Source organism: Leuciscus leuciscus, assembly GCF_965113295.1.
Source record: "Leuciscus leuciscus genome assembly, chromosome: 17".
In the NCBI taxonomy this organism is placed as follows: Eukaryota; Metazoa; Chordata; class Actinopteri; order Cypriniformes; family Leuciscidae; genus Leuciscus; species Leuciscus leuciscus.
The window spans coordinates 31,015,642-31,032,768 of NC_138741.1; the positions used below are offsets into that span (position 1 = coordinate 31,015,642).

Below are 17,127 nucleotides of genomic sequence, written 5' to 3' on the forward strand. Positions count from 1 at the left end.
TGTTTAATGTGATTAAAGCTGGGCTCTGCAGGAGCAGGATTGGACACCCCTCCTCTAAACTGTATGTGCAATTATCACAACTGTTTGCTGGAACATCAGGGGCCGTATTCACAAAGCATTTTATCTTACCACTAGGAGTACTCCTAAATCGCACTAAAAGATTTTAGCTAGGAGTTTTCTCTTAAAAGTTATTCACAACGCCTTTCAGACCTACTCTTAGTAAAGAAAAATGACAACTCCTAAACTAAGAGTGAGTCTTCGTTGCTATGGATGACGTCATTACTCATGCACGAGCTTGACTGAAGTGACCACCTTGATTGGCTGATGATTGTAACGCGGGAATGATTCCAAACACCTCCCCTACGATGATGAGTGACAGGTGACAGGTCTGAGAATGCGTGCGCTACACAAGAAGTCCGAAGGACGGAAGATGATGAATAACTGAATAAATAGCCTAAATGAATAAAGAGTAAGGCAAAACAAATAGCCTAGTAGCCTAATGAAACATATGGATTGATGCAATATCTTTGCAACATTATTGAATTAATCTGTCACTATATGCCTCTGCCTACGTTTGCAAAGAGAAGAACATTTTAATTTGATTCACAATGAAACGTTACAATTAGTTTACATGCAATGAGTAGCCTAGTTTTGGTTGTTGTTGGTGGCGTTATTGCACCCCTAGTTATGCCTACAATGCAAAATGGTTCCCTTGCAATTGGAAGCTCCTGTCACGGCGCATACGCATTTCAAAACATCGCAACGTGAAATGCCACAAAAAGCGGTTTGTGAATAGGTCTTAGTGAGTTAGGAGTCCTCTCGACTTCTTTTAAGCTGTCCCAGGCTTAGGTGCTACTTTTAGGGCTAAAATGCTTCGTGAATTACTCTTAGTCAAAAAAATTAGGAGTCCTAAAGTTACGAGTAACACGCCCATTATTTTTAGGAGTTGCTCCTAAATTCGCCAGTTAGGAGCTACTTTTAGCCTTAAAATTCTTTGTGAATACGGCCCCAGATCTCTATTGCATGTCAGCAAAATGTAGTTGCACACCCAAAACATTAATTCATGCTTTAAGACCTAGTTACTGTGTCAGTATTTTGGCCATGCAATGAATATTATTGTCACCAAAATAAAGTGTTTTTGCCACACTGGTCAAAATGTTTAAAAGTTTTTTTGGGTTTTTTTGTTGACTCTGACTGCTTTCTATACTATGCAAGGATGTCCGGTTTGACTAGCTGAATACTCTTGTGTATCACTGAGCTTTTTAGATAGATTTTAACAGTAGGTACAAATTTACTGGAAAAAGTCAATACTATAGTACACAAAAAGAAAAAGAAAATGTTCATTTATACTTTTTTTTACTCAAACCTTCCTCCACCTTATCCTTTGTTTTCTCCAGAAGTTTTGGTAGCACATTTTGAGAGAATGCGCCCGGCTTGGTAATGCATAACGGGGCTGGAGCACACTAAGTAAATACTTGAACCCCTTGTTTTCAACAACCGAAAAGGGGCGCATTTGCTAATGCGGTGGTGACGTGTTCATCTAACAGGTGGTGCTGCCAATAAAGCACCTAAAAGCTGTCACAAAGAACCGGCAAAAGTAACTGTTTTCTGTTCCAGTGACGGCTGCAAAGATGAAGTTGACAATGCTGACTCACGATCTTCGCAGTAGTGAACGCGCCAGAGAGAAATGCACATTTCATACGGATTACATAAGCAGAGAGCAGTCTGTTTTCTTTCGTTTTGAATTGTTCTGTTTAAAAGCAGACATTTCAAGCTTTCTATAGATATATTTCTCATGTCTGTGAGGCAAGTAGGCTAATACGCTACTAATACGCTAGTTTTGGTTCATTTATGAGACGAGCTCCAGTTCACGCGCCGGCACCTCCATGTCGTGATTATAGCCTATCCATTGTCTGCTATATTTCTTATTTATTAAATCCAGGCAATTGGTTGATGAAACATTGATTGATTGATACAATTAATACAAAATGAAATTCACTTTAAAGAAAGGCTTTGTGCTTTCTGTTTGAGGTCTCCGTTAAAGTTTTGAAGCAGTCTTTTAGTGCCGCTTTCAGAGCGGTCACGTCCGTAACATTGGTTTTTTTCCTCATAAATGCGAACTAAATCAAATAAAATGAATATTTTATGTTCTGTTGAGAACCAACCCTTCTTCATCCGGTGGGTATTTTACTTTTGGTTTGCGCAGTGTAATTCACAGAATTACTAAAAAATATTTTGCCACCTAAAAGTTAAAGATTTTTTGTGTCACGTCCGTAACGCATGTGTATTTCCGTCATATTAAATATAAAACGCATGTGTAGACTGCTATTTTTCTAATGTCTGGACTCCTTTATTAAGGGAGTATGGATATATAAACACACGTTTCAGTATATTGGTATTAAATGCATTTTCTGAGAATTTATATTTCAAGTTTTGACTGCAAATGTCACGTCCATAAAGCTGGAATTGCCCAATTTTAAAGAATTTATCCTTAACTAGTTGTGGCGTAGGTCTACGTATTTTATAATGTTAACTTCAAATAATACTAATAGTAATTTAAAGATGTGGTAGCATTGGATCTGGACGGGAAGGATAACTCTGGGAGTTGGAAGGGGTGTGCCTTCTCGCACCGCGACACACTTTCGTGGATCTGAGCGATCTCGGTTTCATACCGCATATCGTTACAGCCAACACATTTGTACAAATATAAATGGGTAACACTTTACAATAAGGTTCATTAGTTAACATTTAGTTCATATATTAACTAATATGAACTAACCATGAGCAATTCATTCGTTACAGTATTTGTTAATCTTTGTTAACGTTAGTTAAAAATACAGCTGTTGATGTAACTAGATTTTAATAAAGTATTAGTAAATGTTGAAATTAACAAAGATTAATAAATACTGTGTACGTGCAGTTCATTCATAGGTCATGCTAACTAATGTAGTTAACTAATGTTAACTAATGAACCTTTTTGTAAGGTGTTACCAGTAAATATACTGAATACAAATGTATTTATGTGCTGTTCGTTCCTCCATGTTCAAAAATGGTAGTGATTGTGTTTGCCAAACTGCATATCATATGCTTCCAAACTTGATAGGTTGATTAATAAAATTGTGATTGCCATTTCATTACAATGGCAGGCCATTTACCAATTTAGCAGACATCACAAACATGGCATGTCAGATATTTATGGATGCATGTCTTAACATTTTCAATAATTGAATAATTTTGCATGAAATGGCTCACACGATGAAAGAATGTTTAGAAGTTGTGAAGAGTTTGACAGTTTCACTGAGAATCAACTCATCAGTTTTGATCAAGCCATGTGCATTTAGATATTGTGCAAATTGAAGACAATTGCAATTACTCTTTTGGACACATGTGCCTAAATAAATAAGAAATCCAAATCTAATGTGAACAAGAAACTAATTGCACGTAACAGCTTATGTTAATAATGTAGTGTTAATATAAAATAACCCTTATTTGCTTACCAATTTTTTGTTGGTCATCTTAACAATGACATCTCAGTCAGTTGTTTACACATCATACCTGCTTGGAGTCTGCCATGCAGTCTAATCACCATTGATAAACAGGTTATTGGTTAGTCTCAGCATAGTTATTGTTAACTTCATGTGGCTAAAACCATATTAACCATATCTGCCGTACTACACCGTATACATGACTTTTAATTGGGCTATACTGGGACATACAGCTAGCTAAAAAAAGTCTTAAATTCATACAATTATGGCATAAAATGTTGCATGAGGGATTGTTTTCTTACACTTCATTTTAAAATGAAGAGAAGACTTAATTTCTGCTCCACGGGGTTTATTGGATTATGGCTGTGTGTGCAGATTAATTTCAGTAAGATTTTGACAAACATGCTCAGATGCCCCTTTTCTGAATCTTGCGGTTTAGAGATGTAGTGCAATTGAGGAAATGTTTGTTCCAGCCTAAAAGTCTTAAAAAGAAAAATGAGTTTGTTGAATCTGTCTATAGTGTCATGTATGTTATAAATGATGATAAATTGTTTGTTAGAACTGCTTTGTCAATTTTAGATTTGTTGAATATTAGTTGTCTTGACGTATTTAATTCATAACGTTTTACCACCATTGGTTCTAAATCATGCGTTATTATTGTCATATAACTACTGGCTAATCTAGGACATGAGCCAGTTTTTAGCACCAAATGAATAAATTCTTGTTTTTACATTGATGAAAATTGCATGTATTTGGTTCCAGAAACACTATTCAGGTGAAATGGCAGTGTCATATAGAGTATCTGATGTGTTAGTGGTTGGGAGCAGATGTATTCAAGGCTTCAGCTAATTTTGTGAAATCGAGATCGGTTGAGAATTGTTTTTCATCTAGACATTTATGTTTAGAATTTTTTTTAATTGTGTTCCCTTCCAAATGTTTATTTACTTGGTCATAAAAAAAGGTCTTTGTACACTGCCTTTCATAATTAGAGAATGTAAAAGTAGAATGGTAATGGTGAAGTAATGCAGAAAGGTCTCAAATAAACTGCAGAGATGAAAATAAAGCATAAAATAGAAAAGAGAACGTGCATTTTTTTTTGGAATATGTTTGCATGTTGCCATTGTTCTTTTCTTACAGTCTTAGTTTGTTAATGTCAAATACTCCTCTCCATCTGGCATTGAAAATATTGAATTACCTTTGCATCAGGCATGAAACAACACAGTCCAAACCAAGGTCTTGTGGATTTGCTGCAGATGGAAAGATTGAGAGATAGTCAAGGCAAGCAAACATTCATCCTTGACAATTGATACTGTGTGTTTATAGAAGAGTTGAGGTACAACGTTAATTACAGATTACTTCATGTGACAGTAAATCATGTAACAATCTGGAGGTTTGAATTGAAAACAGAACAAATGTGTTATATGTACAAGCTTAGTATTGTTATCACAATCAACAATGTAATGCAGAGATCTCAAGCCAAAATATAGTTAATTGAAACTACAGTACATATTCAGTTCTTCATTTAACTAATGGATTACAAGGTCAGCAAGGGAACAATCACATGCAATGCACACACAAGCTCACACACACACAAAATGGGGAAGGCGTAAGCAAGGTATAAAAGGTAGTTATACCTGTGTCTGAGAAGACAGATTGATCACATCTCACTGGAAGTCAAGAACAAAGGTAAAAAAATAAATAATTCAAATGAAATATTTGTGATCTTAAAGAATTCACTTAAAATGTACAAATATAACATTCGGGTGTTTGTACATATTTGATGTATTTTAAAAATGTGAGTGTTGTTTGTAAAGTGAGTTCTTTTTTCATCTGTTTTATTTTTTTCTGTTATAGCCATCATGTTTTGGACAAGATATGCTGGAGCAAGTATATTATTGTTTTTAATGCTTATTCATCTTGGACAACTGTATCCAAGAAATGATATGACTAACTGTAAGTTGAAAATCAATGACTAAATTATAATACTTAATATGGAACTGCTACGTTTTCCTTCACATTTGTGTGTGTGTGTGTGTGTGTGTGTGTGTGTGTGTGTGTGTGTGTGTGTGTGTGTGTGTGTGTGTGTGTGTGTGTGTGTGTGTGTGTGTGTGTGTGTGTGTGTGTGTGTGTGTGTGTGTGTGTGTGTGTGTGTGTGTGTGTGTGTGTTTATTTACAAGTTGGATGTGAGGAGTGCAAACTCAAGGAGAACAACATTTTCTCAAAACCTGGGGCTCCTGTCTATCAGTGTATGGGATGCTGCTTTTCTAGGGCTTACCCCACACCCCTGAGGTCCAAGAAAACCATGCTTGTTCCGAAAAATATCACATCAGAAGCTACATGCTGTGTAGCCAAAGAAGTTAAACGGGTAAAATCTAAATTAATAACTGCTATTATATTACATTATTTCTTTCGTTATTATATAATAAAAATTGTTTATGTGTTTGTTTGTTTGTTTGTTTGTTTGTAGGTACTTGTCAATGATGTCAAACTAGTGAACCACACAGACTGCCACTGTAGCACCTGTTACTATCACAAGTCTTAAAAACACTATGTTACTAATTTACTTGTTTGCTTACATTTAGTTATATTCCTGTCTACCTATCATTTTACTGCAGTGCTTATTTTCTGTTTTTAATTCACAATGACTTATATCGGCTATTTAAAGTGAAACTATATTGTTAGAAGTTTGCTATATACCCATGCATACTGTGCCAATTTTCTTATGTAAACTAGATTCTGTTTTCAACAATTATTTTTTAAAAGGTTGCCCTACTTCCATAAATAGCCTACCTTAAGAGCATAAAATGCTATTAGAATTAAACAGAATTTTTTTTAATTCAAGATATGCTTGATATTAATTTAAGCCTTCTTGTATTGGTAATTGCTGACTTGGTTTTTTTCGTCACTGCTGTAAGATTGTTCAAATACATTAATTAAAAATAAGATTGCTTGACATGGCTGCTTCGTTTCTTTTCTCCATCTGTTTTCTATGCCTGTTTACTGGTGACTGATATGCCATCATGTCTATGTATTACTTTGTTGCTATTACATTACTTTGTTTAAAAAACATACCTAATAAGACGGACAAAAAAAAAAAGTCTCTTTATGTTTTTTTTATGTTTGTGTCAATGGCGTTAATTTTTTGTGAATTAAGACAGACCGGAACGGTAGGCTACTCGAAGAGAAATTTCGAATACTACTATGACGAAAGATTGGGTCATGATTGAATATTAATTATGTTTCTTTGACGTACTTCAAAACAGTTGCTATGGCGACTGCTTCCCAGTCATAAATATTAAATATGTATTGTAGGGACCACTCCGTGTTCGCTGTAATGCAGAATTTTTTGCTTTTTTTTTTTTTTTTTTTTTTGCTTGAATATTAATTGGGTTGTGCTGACGTTGCTCGGTAGCCCTCTAATAGTGAATGCACGGTTCATGAATATTTGGATCAGGCCTTGGCCGTAGTAGTTTGAGATATTTGGGCTGGTGTGAATGCAGCGAAGATGGCGGAGGAGGAGGGCAGCGCGACTGAGGCTGTGGCCCTCAGACAGAAATTTCAGGATCTTATCTCTGAATTAAAAAGGAGCTCCGAGTCGACGCTAGATGCCTCCAATAGTTTTTGTCGGGATTTCTGTCAAGTACGACTTTATTCATGCGTTTTAATCTACCAGTCTTTGTTCGTGGACGATGCTGCATGTTTGCATCGCTGCACCAACGATAACAAAACTAACAATACTAATACAGTCATTCATAAATATGATGGGAAAAACACAAAAAGCTGAGAGATGACGCATGATTGTGTTTTACAGTGATTAAATCTTACAGACATGCTGTTTGTTTGTATGTATGGTGAATGCTTCTGATGGCTAACACATTAGCTTATTGTAGCAGCAGCCTTTACTTTAACTCAGAACAGTTATTTAAGGTACATGATATATAATCCTAATCGTAAATATATATATATAAAAAATCAGCTGATGTAACATCGAGATGATTTAGTAATAATCATGTATTTTTTAAAAAGAAAACAGCTGTGTTCTCAATTATCAGTCTGTCAAATTCTTTGATTATAAGATTAAATTAATCATTCTAGATCCTGTCAATATTGTATTTGATCGCAACGTGGCCTCCATATATGTAATGTAATAATATATAAATCACTACTTTTCATCAGATGTAACATATTTAATAATTTTTTACTACTACTGTTAGATGCTTTTGTTATTGACTTTGGGCCATCACTGAGAATATATGTACAGTTTGGACTCTGAACTGAGACTGGACCATTCATTTATGGCTCTTTTTTTTCCTTTCAGGTTTTGATGCAGCATGGATGTCAGTGGAGACCAGATGAAGATCCGCTTCCTCTTTTGAAGATGTACACGGTTGCTATAATGTCCTGCGCTGAGGCTAGCCCGTTCCTCAGCCCTGAATGTGAACACCTAACAGATGTGCTGGACAAGTTATCATGGTGAGTATAGACCAGAATGGGTTTGCATGCTCAAAATGCATGTTAGTTTATTTTTTAGTACTCTCCTGAATAAGATATTTTACATAAAAGAGGTTTACATACAGTCCACAAGACAAAAAAATAGCTGAATTTATAAAAATGTCCTTGTTCAAAAGTTTATGAACCCTTGATTCTAAATACTGTGTGTAGTTATGATCCACAACATGATCTTGTTTAACTGCCCAATGTTCTTCAGAAAAATTCTCCAGGTCACAAAAATTCTTCAGCATCTTTTGCAAATTTGAACCCTTTCCAGAAGTGTCTGTATGATTTTGAGATCCATCTTTTCACACTGAGGACAATTGAGTGACTTAAACACAACTATTAAAAAAGGTTCAAACATTCACTGATGCTCCAGAAGGAAACACTTCAGGGAAACGTAGGCTAAGTATCTTCTGTTGCTTCCGAAGGGCAGTACCATCCTGTTCAAATGTTTTCACCGTTGTGGATCATCCAGGTAACGACACACAGTATTAAAAATCAAGGGTATGTATTGTAAACTTTTGAACGGGGTCATTTTTATAGATTCAGCAATTTTTCAGCATCTCGTTTGCTCACTGTGTCTGAGGTGGTTCTCGGGCAGTTCCTCCACGCACACAGTTGTGGCCTAATGGTTAGAGAGTCGGACTTGTAACCCGAAGGTAGGGTAGGGGTCCCAGGATACGATACAAATCATGATACTGAACTGAAACAATATTATCACAATATTTTAAATAAAGACGTTTTTTATTATTATTATTAAATTTTTATCATTATTATTATTTTATTATCAGAACCCACAAATATCCACCCATTGAATTATTATACATTGAATTCAACATCATATAGTAGTTTAATGTAGTAATGTCACTGAAACTCACGCTTTCAATGCAGGCATTCGTTGCACAGACTCTCCCAGTGCTCGCTATATCCTGCCTCTCCTGCTATTAATTGCTATTCACATATAATAATAAACCATCTAAAATGCTTTGAATAATCATACTACTAAAACTAAATCATACTACTTCATACGTAATCATACTACTTCATTTGAACAATGCAATCAATCACAGCACGTCAAAATAAAATGACTATTTCCAAACTGTAAAATTTAATTCTGCATTTACACTCACAACAATCTCAAGTTGTTTTCGCGTTTCACACAAGCATTTTAATGTTTGTGTTTACTACAGTATGTGTGCTGTTGTAAATCTGTTCATCTTCAAATACAATCTGAGTTATATTAAATAATGGCCTGGCTCTTCCAAGCTTTATAATGGCAGTGAATGGCTGGAAAAAATTTGAAGCCCAAAAAAGTGCATCCATCCATGATAAAAATACTCCACACGGCTCCGGGGGATTAATAAAGGCCTGCTGAAGCGAAGCCATGGATTTTTGTAAGAAATGTCCCAGTGTGTTGTGATTGGCACCATGTGTTCAGGAAATGTCCAACCCTTCCATAACTGCGAGTTCTTCTCTAGTGCAAATATGAATATGGATGGCGTCAATTTCAAACCAATTCGAGCCCGATTCAGCCCCTGACAATGTTAACGAACAAGAGGAAATTGCAGAACGGATTTCATGCACAGACTTTGCAAGCACGGATTTCACGGGACGTTTGAGAGTGGCATGTTTGTCATTTTCTTTTACATTATAGATATGATGTTATCCACCATTTAATTGTGATATTTGTCGGAAAACTAAGGTGATACAAGCCGTAATTGATCACAAAATCATGGTGAAGTGTCTTACAAAAGTGAGAGCTTACAAAGCTGTTCTCCATAAAATGTTTAGCATACAGATAAACGTTTGGGTTTTAATGTTCAGGAACAGTGTTTAAAATACATCTTCGTATTCGTATACAAGTTCGTCAGCCTTAGGAAGGTCAAACAAAGTTTTGGGAATGTTGTGGAAAATCTTTTCTAATGCAGCTCAGCCAGGCCTCACCTTTTTTTGCATATTCCGTGGGCAGGTATTATTTAAATGAGAATCATTGTGACTTCATAAGATCAGGAAAAATCGCATTGTAGTCCAAACGTTCATTGTAGTTAGTTGTAGCACTGGTTCGCTACAGCATGGGGGAGTAAACTAAACACAAAATTGCTTCTTCTTTTTCCTTCTTTTTTAAAATTAAACTTTTTTTGTTAGCAAATGTGTATATGTGTTTAAATAAATACTATTATAATAACAGTTTTCTTAAGGATAAAATAATATTTTATCGAGAATTTTTCACTCTTTGTTATATTGCAGCCATTTGCTAAAATCATTTGTTAATTTTTTTCCTCATTATTGTACACACAGCACCCCATATTGACAGAAAAACACAGAATTGTTGACATTTTTGCACATTTATTAAAAAAGAAAAACTGAAATATCACATGGTCCTAAGTATTCAGACCCTTTGCTCAGTATTTAGTAGAAGCACCCTTTTGATCTAATACAGCCATGAGTCTTTTTGGGAAAGATGCAACAAGTTTTTCACACCTGGATTTGGGTATCCTCTGCCATTCCTCCTTGCAGATCCTTTCCAGTTCTGTCAGGTTGGATGGTAACCGTTGGTGGACAGCCATTTTCAGGTCTCTCCAGAGATGCTCAATTGGGTTTAAGTCAGGGCTCTGGCTGGGCCATTCAAGAAAGTCACGGAGTTGTTGTGAAGCCACTCCTTCGTTATTTTAGCTGTGTGCTTAGGGTCATTGTCTTGTTGGAAGGTGAACCTTCGGCCCAGTCTGAGGTCCAGAGCACTCTGGAGAAGGTTTTCGTCCAGGATATCCCTGTACTTGGCCGCATTCATCTTTCCCTCGATTGCAACCAGTCCCTGCAGCTGCAAAACACCCCCACAGCATGATGCTGCCACCACCATGCTTCACTGTTGAGACTGTATTGGACAGGTGATGAGCAGTGCCTGGTTTTCTCCACAAATACCGCTTAGAATTAAGGCCAAAAAGTTCTATCTTGGTCTCATCAGACCAGAGAATCTTATTTATCACCATCTTGGAGTCCTTCAGGTGTGCTTTCATGTGACTTGCACTGAGGAGAGGCTTCCGTCGGGCCACTCTGCCATAAAGCCCTGACTGGTGGATGGCTGCAGTGATGGTTGACTTACTAAAACTTTCTCCCATCTCCCGACTGCATCTCTGGAGCTCAGCCACAGTGATCTTTGGGTTCTTCTTTACCTCTCTCACCAAGGCTCTTCTCCCCCGATAGCTCAGTTTGGCCGGATGGCCAGCTCTAGGAAGGGTTCTGGTCGTCCCAAACGTCTTCCATTTAAGGATTATGGAGGCCACTGTGCTCTTAGGAACCAGAAATTTTTTTGTAACCTTGGCCAGATCTGTGCCTTGCCACAATTCTGTCTCTGAGCTCTTCAGGCAGTTCCTTTGACCTCATGATTCTCATTTGCTCTGACATGCACTGTGAGCTGTAAGGTCTTATATAGACAGGTGTGTGGCTTTCCTAATCAAGTCCAATCAGTATAATCAAACACAGCTGGACTCAAATGAAGGTGTAGAACCATCTCAAGGATGATCAGAAGAAATGGACAGCACCTGAGTTAAATATATGAGTGTCACAGCAAAGGGTCTGAATACTTAGGACCATGTGATATTTCAGTTTTTCTTTTTTAATAAATGTGCAAAAATGTCAACAATTCTGTGTTTTTTTCTGTCAATATGGGGTGCTGTGTGTACAATAATGAGGGAAAAAAATGAACTTAAATGATTTTAGCAAATGGCTGCAATATAACAAAGAGTGAAAAAATTTAAGGGGGTCTGAATACTTTCCGTTCCCACTGTATTACTATAATATTAAAGGTTATAATTAACAACAGAGCCCAAACGCTGACGTTCGTACTGTACGGTTTGGGATGAATACATGTACCGTTACACCCCCATATATATATATACATTATATATATTTTACATTTTAAATGAATATAAATATAATTCTAAAAACTTGTTTTAAAGGCTGAAATGTGAAGTTTATCATTTTATAAAACTTTTTTTCGGCTTTCGGCACTACTGTAACGATGTTCAGAGGAAGGAAGGAGGTGGGAACCGGCGAACGTTCACAAACTTTATTATATAAATAAACACAAAACGAAAGTAAAAGCAGCAGCCACTCATGGACTTAAACAAAACTCAATGTAAAAGTCCAGGCCTGGTCCTCTCTCGTCCTTCACTGTCGTCACTCCTCCTTTTATGCTTCCGAAGCTCCTCCTTGAGAGATATGAGATCGGTGCAGCTCGCAGGTAATGCTTATCATCAGTCACGCCTCGCGCCATTCTTTCACGGCCCTCGACCCTGCCCTCGACCCTGCCCTGCTTGCCACACAAGTCAAGTCACCTTTATTTATATGCTTTTTACAATACAGATTGTTTCAAAGCAGCTTTATAGTGATAACAGGAAAATAATGCAACAAAGTTTGTTTCGGCTGTACAGCAGATCTAAAAGAAAATAGTGTCATAGTCCAGCTTAAGTAAGTTCAGGGATGTTTCATAATCATCATTTTTATATTTATTTTATGGTTTGGATGTTACCATAGACGTTGCTGCCCCACCCATATGGCATACCTGTCAACACTCCCGTTTTTCCCGGGTTTCTCCCGTTTTTTAGCCTTATCTCACGGAACCCTCCCGGTTTGTTATTTCTCCCGGGAAACTCCCGTAATTTGCATGGCCCAAACTCCTTTATGAATTATCTGACCAATATGTTTGTCTAATGTTGACCAGTTGCCAGATCTTGTATTAAATGCATTATATTCACACAATCCACACACCATATACAATTTCAACCCATTTGTCACCTCAACCTGGCAACCTATAACCCAGTTGCGCAGTCACGGAAAGTTTAACCCGAAAGCGAGCCGATAGACATGACAGGTGAAGGTGGTGTCCCCACAAAGAAACCGAAGTACAGTTGTAAATTTCAACAATGTTGGATGCAACAATTTACGTGCATCTTACCCAGTCATAGTGCAGTGTTTACATAGTAAACAAAGTGTTTAAACAAAACATAGTAACAGCATGAGCCTACCCCTTGCTATTATCCAGAAGGGTGGGCCTGCATAAAACAGGAGGAGGCAAAAAAAAAAACTGCATGCTAAATTATCAGGAAAAAAACCAGCAGTTTTTAAGTTCAAAGTTACAAAACTGTAAATAAGAAATAAACCTACATGAATGAATGAATTTATATATGGTCAGACACTTGCACATGTCACTTTATTATTAACATTTTACCAAAATCAAGCTAAAATTGAGTTATGAGGTTTTTGACCAGCGAATTTCGGAATTTTACCATATAGTGCATTGTGTGCCTTTTCACTATGTAGAGAATAGTGCATAAGTAAACAAGTGAGAAAATTTACTCAATAGATGTTTTTGTTCCCTGCTAGGAGCTGTCTGAATCTTCTGTTGTCATTCTCCGGGAAAATCCCTGGTGCCTTATGGGAAGAGTTTCAATCTTCTGTCAAGGTCAGAGACAAGACTTCATTAAATGTTTTTATTAACACAAAGGTAATGTGCAGTATCTTGTGGAATTGGTTAATGGACCTGGCTTATCAAATTAGGTTACACTTTAATTTAAGGTGACATTGTTACAGTGTAATTATATATTTAAGTACTGAGTAATATTAAGCAACTACATGTACTTACTATAGGGTTAGGGTAGGACTAGGGTTTGGTTTAGGGTTAGTTGCATGTAATTATGCATAATTTAATCTATAGTAATTACATGTGTAACACTGTAAAATAAAGTGTTACCTCAAATTAGTATTACATTCATATACAGTGAGGAAAATAAGTATTTGAACACCCTGCTATTTTGCAAGTTCTCCCACTTAGAAATCATGGAGGGGTCTGAAATTGTCATCGTAGGTGCATGTCCACTGTGAGAGACATAATAAAATTAAAAAAAATCCAGAAATCAAAATGTATGATTTTTTAACTATTTATTTGTATGATACAGCTGCAAATAAGTATTTGAACACCTGAGAAAATCAATGTTAATATTTGGTACAGTAGCCTTTGTTTGCAATTACAGAGGTCAAACGTTTCCTGTAGTTTTTCACCAGGTTTGCACACACTGCAGGAGGGATTTTGGCCCACTCCTCCACACAGATCTTCTCTAGATCAGTCAGGTTTCTGGGCTGTCGCTGAGAAACACGGAGTTTGAGCTCCCTCCAAAGATTCTCTATTGGGTTTAGGTCTGGAGACTGGCTAGGCCACGCCAGAACCTTGATATGCTTCTTACAGAGCCACTCCTTGGTTATCCTGGCTGTGTGCTTCGGGTCATTGTCATGTTGGAAGACCCAGCCTCGACCCATCTTCAATGCTCTGACTGAGGGAAGGAGGTTGTTCCCCAAAATCTCGCAATACATGGCCCCGGTCATCCTCTCCTTAATACAGTGCAGTCGCCCTGTCCAATGTGCAGAAAAACACCCCCAAAGCATGATGCTACCACCCCTGCTTCACAGTAGGGATGGTGTTCTTGGGATGGTACTAGAGCCCGACCGATAAAGGATTTTGAAGGCCGATACTGATACAAATATTTGTTGGTTTTAAAATCCGATATTCCGATATATCGGCCGATATATATATATATATATTTTTTTTTTTCAGAAACGCGCAACAAAACATTAACAGATTTCCCTAACATTAGTTATTTGTAGTTATTTATGAGTTTTAACTAAAATAAACTTGTTTCTTTTATTGTCACAACAGAACAGAGGAACATCAAAATATATTAAAGTTCTGATAAATAAAATGTATAAAAATACAAACTTAAGATATGAAACGTAAAGTCCTTTGAACAAAAACACAAAAACAACAACAACCAAATCAAAGTTACCAGTTTTAAAAGACTTGGTAAGCTTCATAAATATAACTTTGAATAGGACTGGAGACAAATTCTGTTAAGTTCTGATAAATAACAACAACAGCAAAATATGAATTGCTAACAGTATATGAGGTAGTGTACTGAATCAGTCAATCCTCAATAGCTCCAGTCCAGCAGAGGCAGGTTTTAGTACAAGAATAGTTATTTGTAGTTATTTATGAGTATTCACTAAAATATTATTGTCACAACGGAACAGAGGAACATCAAAATATATTAAAGTTCTGATAAATAAAGTGTAATAATTAGTCCCTACATTGCCTTATAAGCTACCTTATAATTACAATGTCAGCTTGCTTATCCCTTTACCTGCACTTTTTAAATTCTTTCCATCAAGCTACATCAAACCATTTTCAATCATCAGTTGCTGCCTGCCTTCTAAAACCTACTATTTAGCGATCTAAATCCATTATGTGACTCGTTAATGCTGCGGCTGAACGACAGTCTGCAACGCACACTTGGCGTCATTGGATTTCACACACGTGTAAAAGAAAAGCTAACTTTTATGCACAAGCTACGTTTGATACTTTTTCTCTATGTCTAAATGTTCACTCCTCGCAAGTCTAACTTACATTTTACAATGCAGGGACTGTAACTAGAGATATGCTAGTTATAAATACAGTAATCATTACTTTATTTAGGCAGAATAAGTTCGTTGTGGTTTCCAAGCTCATTAATGTTAACGTTAGTGGTCTTCCACTGATAGTGGCATTAGCTAGCTTTGTGGTTAGCTAGTCTATGATGAGCCATAATTTAGCAATGGATAACGTCATACTGCAAATTGTAAAACATACATTTTCAATATAACAGGCCAAGGAGAGATGATACGTCTCATTGCTATAACTGTCACGCTATTAAAGAAATACTTCAGTCACATTGTCAAAAGTTAAAAGGACAGTTAGTCAACTACACTGTAACAACGTAACGTAATTACTAGCTAATTCCGCTTCACTCTCGGCTTATTTAACAGCAGCAAAACTGGACATGATAGTCACAAATTTTGTCATGCTTATTTGAGTTAAGAGAACTGATGGGGATGTTCTTTTAATTGTTATTCAAGCAATGTATGTCTCGTGACCAACTCACCATGAACACACTTCACCGATGATCTCACTCGCGGATAACTGGTTCTCTCGGCCCGACTCTGGCTGGATCAGCAGGTTGCAGGATGTGTGGCGCGTTACAGGGACGGTGTAGAGTGCCCTCTGGTGGACAAACTATACAACGCCAACACTCATGACATGGTTGAAGGGTGTTTCGTCCGTTTTTATTTTATTTTATTTTTGAAATATTCATTTATCGGCCATTATAAATGCCGATACCGATAGTTTGGAAAATGGATAATATCGGCCTGCCGATAAATCGGTCGGGCTCTAGATGGTACTCATCATTATTCTTCCTCCAAACACGTTTAGTGGAATTATGACCAAAAAGTTCTATTTTGGTCTCATCTGACCACATGACTTTCTCCCATGACTCCTCTGGATCATCCAAATGGTCATTGGCAAACTTAAGACGGGCCTTGACATGTGCTGGTTTAAGCAGGGGAACCTTCCGTGCCATGCATGATTTCAAACCATGACGTCTTAGTGTATTACCAACAGTAACCTTGGAAACGGTGGTCCCAGCTCTTTTCAGGTCATTGACCAGCTCCTCCCGTGTAGTTCTGGGCTGATTTCTCACCTTTCTTAGGATCATTGAGACCCCACGAGGTGAGATCTTGCATGGAGCCCCAGTCCGAGGGAGATTGACAGTCATGTTTAGCTTCTTCCATTTTCTAATGATTGCTCCAACAGGACCTTTTTTCACCCCGTAGCCCTTTCCAGCCTTGTGGAGGTGTACAATTTTGTCTCTAGTGTCTTTGGACAGCTCTTTGGTCTTGGCCATGTTAGTAGTTGGATTCTTACTGATTGTATGGGGTGGACAGGTGTCTTTATGCAGCTAACGACCTCAAACAGGTGCATCTAATTTAGGATAATAAATGGAGTGGAGGTGGACATTTTAAAGGCAGACTAACAGGTCTTTGAGGGTCAGAATTCTAGCTGATAGACAGGTGTTCAAATACTTATTTGCAGCTGTATCATACAAATAAATAGTTAAAAAATCATACATTGTGATTTCTGGATTTTCTTTTTTAGATTATGTCTCTCACAGTGGACATGCACCCTCGATGACAATTTCAGACCCCTCCATGATTTCCAAGTGGGAGAACTTGCAAAATAGCAGGGTGTTCAAATACTTATTTTCCTCACTGTAAGCATCAAATA

At 37.1% G+C, this 17,127-nt stretch overlaps 3 protein-coding genes across 5 annotated transcripts in view; all 3 read left to right on the forward strand.

The window, feature by feature from the left end:
- LOC309479340 (uncharacterized protein) overlaps positions 1 to 3,387 on the forward strand; it is a gene marked incomplete at its 5' end in the record, with an annotated part of 244,765 nt that extends 241,378 nt beyond the window's left edge. The window contains one exon of the mRNA XM_082143402.1: positions 2,432 to 3,387. The remainder of the gene's footprint in view (positions 1 to 2,431) is intronic.
- Positions 3,388 to 4,282: 895 nt separating this feature from the next.
- On the forward strand, positions 4,283 to 6,498 carry cga (glycoprotein hormones, alpha polypeptide). The gene is made up of 3 exons (XM_082143686.1): positions 4,283 to 5,438; positions 5,663 to 5,850; positions 5,953 to 6,498. The coding sequence occupies exons 1-3, from the start codon at positions 5,345 to 5,347 to the stop codon at positions 6,025 to 6,027; spliced, it is 357 nt and encodes a 118-aa protein (XP_081999812.1). The 5' UTR covers positions 4,283 to 5,344; the 3' UTR covers positions 6,028 to 6,498.
- A 355-nt stretch (positions 6,499 to 6,853) lies between these two features.
- Positions 6,854 to 17,127, forward strand: part of znf292a (zinc finger protein 292a) — a 30,390-nt gene continuing 20,116 nt past the window's right edge. The window contains exons 1-3 of one of the 3 annotated variants that reach the window (XM_082143392.1): positions 6,854 to 7,125; positions 7,804 to 7,958; positions 13,362 to 13,440. In XM_082143392.1, coding sequence (XP_081999518.1) covers positions 6,991 to 7,125; positions 7,804 to 7,958; positions 13,362 to 13,440 — 369 coding nt within the window. In that variant the 5' untranslated portion in view covers positions 6,854 to 6,990. The remainder of the gene's footprint in view (positions 7,126 to 7,803; positions 7,959 to 13,361; positions 13,441 to 17,127) is intronic. The other 2 variants (XM_082143386.1, XM_082143387.1) reach the window with 2 other exon arrangements.

Bases quoted from the DNA above. Each gene is read 5' to 3' on its own strand.
- cga (XM_082143686.1), top strand. From the start codon at position 5,345: ATGTTTTGGACAAGATATGCTGGAGCAAGTATATTATTGTTTTTAATG. The intron at 5,439-5,662 runs GTAAGTTGAAAA...TTTATTTACAAG, and splicing joins AAGAAATGATATGACTAACT to TTGGATGTGAGGAGTGCAAA. The intron at 5,851-5,952 runs GTAAAATCTAAA...GTTTGTTTGTAG, and splicing joins TAGCCAAAGAAGTTAAACGG to GTACTTGTCAATGATGTCAA.